The following is a 9,586-nucleotide window of genomic DNA, read 5'->3' as shown; positions in this document are numbered from 1 at the left end:
GGCCAAGCAGTAATTAAACAGTTTTTGTCTTTAATATCTTTTTATATTTTTCTCAGAAGGCCAGGTTGGCTTGGATAGCTTTCTTTTTCCTTTCGTAAATGCAAATCTCATTTAAATGCTTTTTGTATTTAGTCAGATAATCCTGTCTGTCTGTTGTAAAAACATTTCTAAATGGCCTGAAACATTTATGTTTGACAAAAAAGCAAAAACAGCAGAAATCTGTAAGAGGGAAAATATCTTTTTTTTTTTTTTACAATATAGAAAAAAGATATTTTATATTACTTTCAAGCAATGTTTGAAAGTTAATGGCAAACAAATGTTTCTTTCTGTTTTAAACAAGCTGAAGCATTCACACCAGCTGTTTGTTTTGAAGCCTCCTCTTCCAGGAATTGCTTTTTGGGGAACAACACCATTATTCACAGCATGAGTTCAAGCTGTCTGCACTACTTGTGACTTCTTGCATGTCAATATTGTGCTTTCAGATGCTAGCAGATGGTGTCTACAGTACTCCATTGTTGACTGTTGTACACATTTCTTAAAGTTTCTGAATAAGATAAGATAGGACTACTATTAACAACATATTTTATTTTGAGGAAATAAACTGCAGCTGGAGTGTACTAACACTAGAGACTTGGTAAATTAACAAAGTTTTTATTTTTTTCTGTTTGCATGTGCAAGTTTGCTAATGTGTGTGACAAGCTGTTAGTGCCAAAAGTCTTACCCTTGTTGTAACAAAAAAAAGTAATATGAATGTCACTGACAGTGTAAAAGCCAATTGAGCGCTGATTTGTATGTCATGCAGCTGCTCAACAGCCACATGTTCATAAGGGCTGCAACAAACAAAATGTTGTAGCTCTTATGAACGTGACAGAACAGGATTTGTTTTTCAATTTTCCGTCATGTGGAACATTATTTGTTGCCATGAAATATGACACTGTGGTCAGGGTTTTCACCACTTCTATAGAGTCTCTACTTATTTAAAGTACTGATTAAAAAAATTCTTCATCGGTATTGACACTAATTTCTTCCCTTAAATACCATCTATTTGTGCATGTCTGTACAAATGTGTGTTTAATGCTGGTTTGATTGCTTTTGGAAATCAGAGGCGAACATATCATCACGCAGAGTTTAGGGCGTTCAAATCAGGGGGTTATCTACTGTATCTGCCTGCAATTGTGTTAAAATAAAACTACCGTTCTATGAAAATGCAGAAATCAATCAATCAAAATCCTACAGAGTGGAGCGAATTTTCATCTACCAAAGATACATTGCTTAGACGACCAAACTAAATATGAAACTGCACAACATAAAGCATATAAAACAAATAGATGATCTTGACAGATTCCGCAGGGTACTTAAGGAATTCATCGAGCATGCAATTAGAAATAAAAAGATAATGAATCTATTGTTATGCAAGTGTGTCATAGGTTTTTTTATTGTAAAAGAAATCTAAAATGAACCCATTTTCAATTTAATATATTCCAAATACTTTTTTTAACCCACAAATTCTTAGTTTATGAGTAATTTAATGTAAAATTTTGAGACCTTTAGAGTAAAAATAATCCTCCACCTTCCACCGACTTTGCCAGCTAAGGGTTAAGGCTGCCGCAAATGTCTGGCCAGTTCTTCCTGAAACAGCAAACTTTTTTTTCTTCTTCTTTTTTTTTTTTTTAATTAAGTTGATCATGACTGTAACGCAGCTGGGGTTTGCTGTGTGAGCAGACAGGCCACTGTAACTCATGTAGCCAAAGCTTGAGGGGGGTTCGCACAGCACCGTCTGCCTCAAACCGAACCCTTTCTGCAAAGCGTGGAGCAACAGCTGAACCTGAACCTGAAAACTCTGCAGTTCGGGACCCAAGTTCGGGCAGTTCGGGGCTGAGACGCTCGCTACATGATACGATACATCTGAATGATTTTTGAGATTAATTAATGACATTTCTGGCAGCTTGTAAACTTTTATCAACGTTGCACTTTTGTTAAACTCATCGGAGCTTCAACATTTTTGATTCCCCCTGCCTCCCCCCGCCTCTGTCGAGATGTGGTGGATGCTGTTTCCCCGATGGATTTGGTTTGTTCTTGGACATTGCTGGACTGTCCTCCTGCATGCGAACTGCCGGGTGACAGCGATGCCTATGATGTCCGCGGCAAAGGTGGTGTACTCTCACGCAGGTCTGTGTCCCAATGACCTGAACCCCAACCTTTGGGTGGACGCGATGAGCACCTGCATGCGGGAGTGTGAATCCGACCAGGTGAGCGCACCTCACATAAACTCTAGATATTACAGTAAATTAAATGTGCTAAATAATCGACATAATGAGAACGAGTTGAAAGTCTTTTAAGGTTATAGTAGAAAACCAGAATCACAAACAAGCTGCATGTATGTCTTCCATATTCTGATAAAATAAATAAATAAAAAAAATTCAAATTATTTAAAATTTTTTTTAATTCAACCGTGCTATTAAATTACTGTGCATCGTTTCCAAATGAGCCCTGTTTCATTGTGCACCGTGAAAATGCTTCCATTAGTTAAAATAGAATTAAAGTAATAGACTGATGACCCCAGTTTCTGAAAATACTGATATGGATTAATCAAACATGACAATGTAATAAATCTTGTTATTTAATTTCCACATATTTACCAATATTTGTTAATTGATGTCTCTAATTTGAGCAAATTTATTGAGTGGGGAAAAAGTCCCTCTTCAAGACATCTATCTATCTGTCTGTCTCTGTCTGTCTGTCTGTCTGTCTGTCTGTCTGTCTGTCTGTCTGTCTGTCTGTCTGTCTGTCTGTCTGTCTGTCTGTCTGTCTGTCTGTCTGTCTGTCTATCTATCTATCTATCTATCTATCTATCTATCTATCTATCTATCTATCTATCTATCTATCTATCTATCTATCTATCTATCTATCTATCTATCTATCTATTGTGTAGTATAACATTATACCACTGCAATAAGATCAATTATTTAAATGATTTTTCCACATCATTATCAGTTTCCAAACCCCATGTTTTCTTTTCCTAACTTCAGGACTGTGAGCCATTCGAGAAGTGCTGCCCTAACGTTTGCGGAAACAAGAGCTGTGTGGCGGCACGCTATATAGACATTAAGGGCAACAAGGGCCCCATTGGCATGCCAAAGGGCGCCACCTGCGACAAGTTCATGTGCACCCAGCAAGGCTCCGAGTGCGACATCTGGGACGGCCAGCCTGTTTGTAAGTGCAGAGACCGCTGTGAGCGGGAGCCCCACTTCACGTGTGCGTCTGACGGCATGACTTATTATAACAAGTGCTACATGGACGCAGAGGCCTGCTCCAAGGGTGTCTCAATCACTGAGGTCACCTGCAGGTAACATGTTAAGTATTTTAGACATTTATTTGCCTGATTCGTGAGGTAAACGTCTTTTGCTTCTTTCATCAATGTCTAAATAATTTTATTTATTGACTTTTTAAAGTGCCTCGCAAAAACCTTTCTTACCACTTTTAACTTCACATTTTGCCAGATTACATTCATAAACATTGGTGTATTTTGGGATGTTATGTGAGAGAACAACAAAAAGGGTATAGTGGTTTTCAAAAGGTTTGCAAATAAAAATGTGAAAAGTGTGGAAGGATTGTGTTTTCAGCTGATGCACCAAAATAAAAGCCAGTTAACCAATTGCCTTCAGAAATCAAGTAATGTATTAATAAAGTCCAGCTGTGTGTAATTTACTCTGATTGTAATTCAGCTGCTTTGTGAAAGCCTGGAAGGCATGAGGGAAAACATTACATCACAACAAAGTCATGCAACAACACAGTGGCTTCAGTAGTTTATAAAATACCGACACAAGATTTGAACAGCTCATGTCATTTCATATAGTTCTATTCAATGCAGCATCCAACAAACTGACTGCCACAAAACACAAAGATCAAGGCGTATTACAGTAATTATTTTGCTAGGCACTGTAAAAGTAGTGTATATATTGCTTGCCATTTAGTACTGACTCACTATCTCAATTTATCTACCTACAGGTATCACCTGTCCTGGCCAAACACAAGTCCAATCCCTGTGGAGACCACATTACATCCCACTACCGCCCTTCAGACCACCATCCCAACTGACATTCCTGTCATATACAACTCACCCATCAAACAGATTGTGTTTGTGGGTGAGACGGCCAGCTTCTTGTGTGAGGCATCAGGGAAGCCACAACCAGAAATCACCTGGGAGAAACAACTGAAAGGCAAGGATAATGTGATAATGAGACCCAATCACTTACGAGGTAACGTTGTGGTGACCAACATTGGCCAGCTGGTCATATACAACACCCAACTTCAAGATGCCGGAATCTACACATGCACAGCGAGAAATATCAGGGGAAGCGTGTCGTCACACTTTCCCTTGGCAGTGATCAAGAGAGAACTGAGAGGTAAAAATGTGGAGGGGAATAATACCAACCTCCCATTCCCAGCGGCCGAATGCCTCAAGAGTCCCGACACAGACGACTGTGGAGAGGAAAGCATAAGCTGGTACTACGAGCCGAAGAGGAACAACTGCTTCACCTTTACCTACAGCCAGTGCAATAAAAACCTAAACCACTTTGACACCTATGAAGCATGCATGCTGTCATGTGGGGGGGAGCTGGCAGCCCCCTGCAGCCTACCAAGCCTGCAGGGACCTTGCAAGGCATATGAGCCTCGCTGGGCGTACAGCAGTACCCTGAAAAAGTGCCAGTCCTTTGTTTACGGAGGCTGTGGTGGCAACGAGAACAACTTTGAATCTAAAGAGGCCTGCGAAGAGATGTGCCCCTTTCCAAAGAACCACAACTGCAAAGTGTGCAAGCCTCGAGGCAAAATGGTCGCCAGCTTCTGCAAGAGTGACTTTGTGATTCTTGGGCGCATGACTGAGCTGACAGAAGAGCAAGAGTCAGGGCATGCATTGGTGACCGTGGAGGAGATCTTGAAGGATGAGAAGATGGGTCTAAGGTTCTTCGGCAAAGAACCTCTGGAAGTCACCCTTCTGAACATGGACTGGAACTGCCCCTGCCCTAATATCACCATATCCGACGTACAGCTGATTATTATGGGGGATGTTCACAATGGGATGGCCGTCCTGCAGCCCGACAGTTTTGTTGGCTCCTCCAGTACTCGCAGAATCCGAAAGCTGCGTGAGGTTGTCCAGAAGAAAACCTGCGATTTCCTCAAAGATTTCTCTTCAACCTAATATCATGCCAGCAATACAGCTCCTTTGTGTTTGTTTTCAGGTTGCTTTAAACTCCTGTGACCTCAACAATCTCTTTTTTATTTCACTTTTTTCCCATTTGTTTCTACTCTTCTCAAAAGATCTTAGAAAACTGTTATCAAAACGTATTTACTCTGAGAAAAATATTTAATATTTTACCCTAACAATTCATATATTGTATGCACTAACTTTATTCAATTAGTAATATTTTCATACAATTATTATACGCCTTTTGTTTTGATGGTGTTTTGTACTGTTCCTATTGTGTGACGGCTGTCTTTAGCGCTTAAAGGGATAGCTTGGGTGCTGTGGAGATTTTAAGAGGAGTGATGATCTTACCTGCTGTAGATAACTCTCTAAATATGGTTTGAGAATTCATTATATAATATTTTTACAAATTGCTAGCAAATTTTTGAGGCTAGAATTTCATTCAAAGTGAGGAAGTTCAGAAAGGTAAGATAATTATTGCTCCTAACCTCTTCACCAAATGGCCTAACTATTAATTTAAGGGGAATGTCAAGTAGTTTTGAAGTGAGGTCTTGATAAAAAAAAAAAATCAGAAGTAATTAATATCCTATATTCTGTAGATTGCTTTATATGTGCCTTCACTTGGTAGAAATATTGCTTAGTAAAGCCTGAAGGCTAAAGCTAATGCTAGTCTGAGATAGGCTAACACCAACCTGGACTTCTACTGTCTTAAAGCAATTCTGATGTAAAATTATAGAAGAATCGTTGCAGTTTATGTAAGCACGATTAGTTAACCTTTAATTTATATCCACATTTGTATTGGTCAGAAACCCTTACCTTCATTCTGCCTAGTTAGTCTCAGAGGCTAAACACATCAGCTCATACAAGAGGGGCTGAGACCAAAGCAAACTTTGACCATCTTAAAACATATAGAATTTCAAAAGCATTGTTGCCATTTATGCTATTCTACAAACCTTTAAGCTTAAGTAGTTACATTATGGAATAGTATAGCAGTATAAAGTTGAATATTTAAACTGTTCTAATATTGTTATCTTTTTACAACACTTGACTTTCATATTCTGGCAAGAAATGCTTTAAATGTTCAGCATGTTTCTCACAGGAAGATCATTGGCGAACATCTGCCTCCTACCTCCATTTTCTGTGTAAATAATCACTCACTTCTACGTAAATGGCAGTGCATTGCCAATGTGACAATGGTTTAAAGGTTCATAAAATAGCATATAAACTGTTAGGATCATATAGAGGCTGGAGTTTTCTGAAAATAACAAGAATCGGCATTGGTTTTGCCCCTCCCCCCCACCCCCTTCCCTTGTTCTAGTTGTTAGCTTCAGTCTTGACTACCTTGTCTGGATTGGTGCAACGAGACTTATGTATTGTTTATTATGTACCTGATAGTGATTTAAAGGTACAGCAGTTACTGTAAGCACGCATTCCTTTTTATTGAGTCTATGACCTGACTTTTTTTACGCTGGTAGAAGTCCACTTTTTTGGGGCCCATTCGGGACTAAATATCATAAGCTCTGCCTCTGGAGTCAATTAATCTGGACCTTACACAAACTGAAGATATCAGAGGAGCTTATAATGCAGATAAATTGTTTACTTTTTATAACTGCTTAACAGAACCTCACATTAAAATTCCTTAGCTACCCCTTTGAGATCACAATAATGCAATACAAAACCTCAGTTTATCTGCCAGAAACAAATAAGCTCTTGGGTTCCATTTTTTGTGGAATCACTGTGTTTCATTTACAACACTGAATATGTTTATGGACTTGTTTATGTCATATTTATTTTTCTTTATCTCTATCTTAGGACCTTGTTAAATGAATATATGCAGTACAGAGGAATATGAATCTAATTACTTACAGAGCATTTTTTTGTCCTTTATAGCCAAGATTAGTAAATAAATAAAGATGATTTCTGAATTTACTCTGTGCTCTTCATTTTTGTAGTGTCAATCCTCAGCTGAAGAGAAAAATATCCAAGCAGTTCGACAATTTGCTCTAGAGCTCTTGTAAGACATCCTTCCATCCATGTCCTCCTACTTTGCTCTTGTATTTAACACTCACACACTCGGGCTCTTGTCTGGCATTAAAGTCTGAAGCAGGTCACATTCCAGCCCAGCTGCGGTGGCCTGCCGAGCTGTGTGTGTTGTGTTGTGTCTGGGTTTGGGGCCCTCGCATAGCACACACCCCGCCGGCCGTCCATTCACGTTGTGCGGCCTCTTTCATGTGTAAGAGGCCGGGGTGAAGGGGATATGGAGGAGGAGAGGGACGCTGGCTGATTCTTTTTCTTTCATTCAGTCTGCCGGTCACATCTGTGTTTGGAAGACATAATAGAAAACAGAGAGCTGAAAGAAAGAGGAGAAAAACATTAGGTGGTACGAAAGGTTATCAGTATACATTTCTACACTTTTATGATAAGATCTTTACGAAATCCTGGTGTCTCTGGAGCTTGTGATGCAATGTGCGCTGAAGCTCATTAAAAATCTGTCTCAAAGACCAGCTGAGCATACATTAAGCAAGAGCTAACTAATGCATGTTGTCTCCCTTCCCCCTCTGAGCTTTATGTCTCCTGTTCTTGAGCTTGCTTCCTCAACCGTTTGCCTTCTTAGATCGACAGACGACCAGCATTGGGAGATGAACTTTGACCTTGCTGATGAAAAAGGGGCCGCGGAGGAAAAAGGTCACTTTCATTAGAACTGTTGACAAGTGTTAAGTAACTGGCTGCCCTCCAGACTGAACTCCACAGAGCCTCCTTGATGTTCTACGAATCACAGCCGGCGGCTGATTTCAGTATCATGTTCACTTGGAGACCACCAAACTGGGCAACCTGCCAGACAGACTAGAATAATAGCCCAGAAAGTTGCAGGTACACACAGGGAGCAGAAGCAGGGAAAAAGAACTTAGTATTGAGAAAAGACATTTACTTTCCTTTGAGATACATATGTTTTTCATATCTCAGTAGGAGTCCTTTGATAATAAAACTCAGATCTAAGGATGCCAGCTGTAAGGTTCATTTGAGACTGTTCTAGGAATCACTTATACATCAGACAAATACAATACCAGGCCATTATTACTGTGTATTATTTTCACTAAATATATACAGTGACAGTCAGCTGTAGAAGAAACTTTTCATTTTAAAATGTATTCTGTTTAATTTAAACTGAACGTGTCATACATAACAAGAAAAAAAGAAGTAATCTGCAGTTTGCTTACATTAATACTGACACCCTCAAGGCTAGAAGTTTAAACACATTTCCTTAATATTTGGAAGAACGTCATTTAACTTCCACATTCTTCTTCCAATAATTTGCTGAGCTTTAGGTTCATTCCTTCAGACTGAATTTGTGTAACATAGGGGGTTTTGCTGCCTTGCTCAAAAACACTTTTTTTCTCCCACAAATGTACGGTGGGATTGGGACCAGGGCTTTGTGATTGAAACTTTTAAAACCAAACCTATTTAATCCAACCAATAATGGCATCCACAAGATGGCAGTACTTCACAATGAAAGTAGACTGTTTTGCGACAGCGTAAAAAAAAATAAAAAAATCTTTTCTTGTTGATTGCAGAGTGGGAGTTGGTTGCTTTTCACAAATTATGATTACCACAGAAAAATGATCAGTAGTCGATATTTTAAATCGTGCACTATCTAAGCTTTGAAGCTCATTTTCTTATGATTTCCTGACTTCCTGTCAACCACTTCCAAACTCCCTCTACTCAGAGAGAGTGTCACACGCCACTTAAATGATTCCAATAGCTGTCAGCCAGATGGTCTGATAGATTGTGGTTGGTGGAATGGATGAAGAAATCTATTACTGGATGCAGTCCTACACAAAGTAATAGGCATAATAACACACACACACACACACACACACACAGACGCCAAAGCAGCTCTGTGCAGCACAGCTGGTCTGTATTCAGGCAACAAAAATTGCCAGATGGAATGAAACAGAGAAAAGGACACAAATATGGACAGTTATGCATGCTTGTGCTAAATTTTAAATATCAGCACTTCACATTTAAGTCATTTAAAATGTGTCACAACCCAGTGTATTACGTGAGTGGTGAGCTGGATGTGCTTTTACATGCTGGAGCCCTTTGTGGTGTTGCTTGGCTATACAAACAATCACAGTAAGAAACTCACATGAAGTGAATTTTGTTGTTTTAGTACCTGGAACAGCAGTTTCACATGCAGCAGTTTCAAGTGGGAATGTCAAAAAAAAACCAAAAAACAACCAACCAAAATAAAATAAAACAAATAAGTAGGCAGGACATGCTGCATAAATGTTGCTAGAGGACATGGACAAAGAAAAATCCAAGTGCTTTGCTTTTAAGGACTTCACAGTAACAGTCCTTGGTCATGCAGTTTACCTTGAA

At 39.3% G+C, this 9,586-nt stretch overlaps 1 protein-coding gene across 1 annotated transcript; it reads left to right on the top strand.

Moving 5' to 3' along the window:
• The first annotated feature begins 1,671 nt into the window (after positions 1–1,671).
• Positions 1,672–7,135, top strand: wfikkn2a (info WAP, follistatin/kazal, immunoglobulin, kunitz and netrin domain containing 2a). Its single transcript, XM_032588079.1, has 3 exons — positions 1,672–2,249; positions 3,030–3,346; positions 4,009–7,135. The coding sequence occupies exons 1-3, from the start codon at positions 2,037–2,039 to the stop codon at positions 5,198–5,200; spliced, it is 1,722 nt and encodes a 573-aa protein (XP_032443970.1). The 5' UTR covers positions 1,672–2,036; the 3' UTR covers positions 5,201–7,135.
• The last annotated feature ends 2,451 nt before the right edge of the window (positions 7,136–9,586 follow it).

Source organism: Xiphophorus hellerii, chromosome 16 (genome assembly GCF_003331165.1).
Source record: "Xiphophorus hellerii strain 12219 chromosome 16, Xiphophorus_hellerii-4.1, whole genome shotgun sequence".
NCBI classification, from domain to species: Eukaryota; Metazoa; Chordata; class Actinopteri; order Cyprinodontiformes; family Poeciliidae; genus Xiphophorus; species Xiphophorus hellerii.
This window is presented reverse-complemented; position numbering and strand designations above follow the sequence as displayed.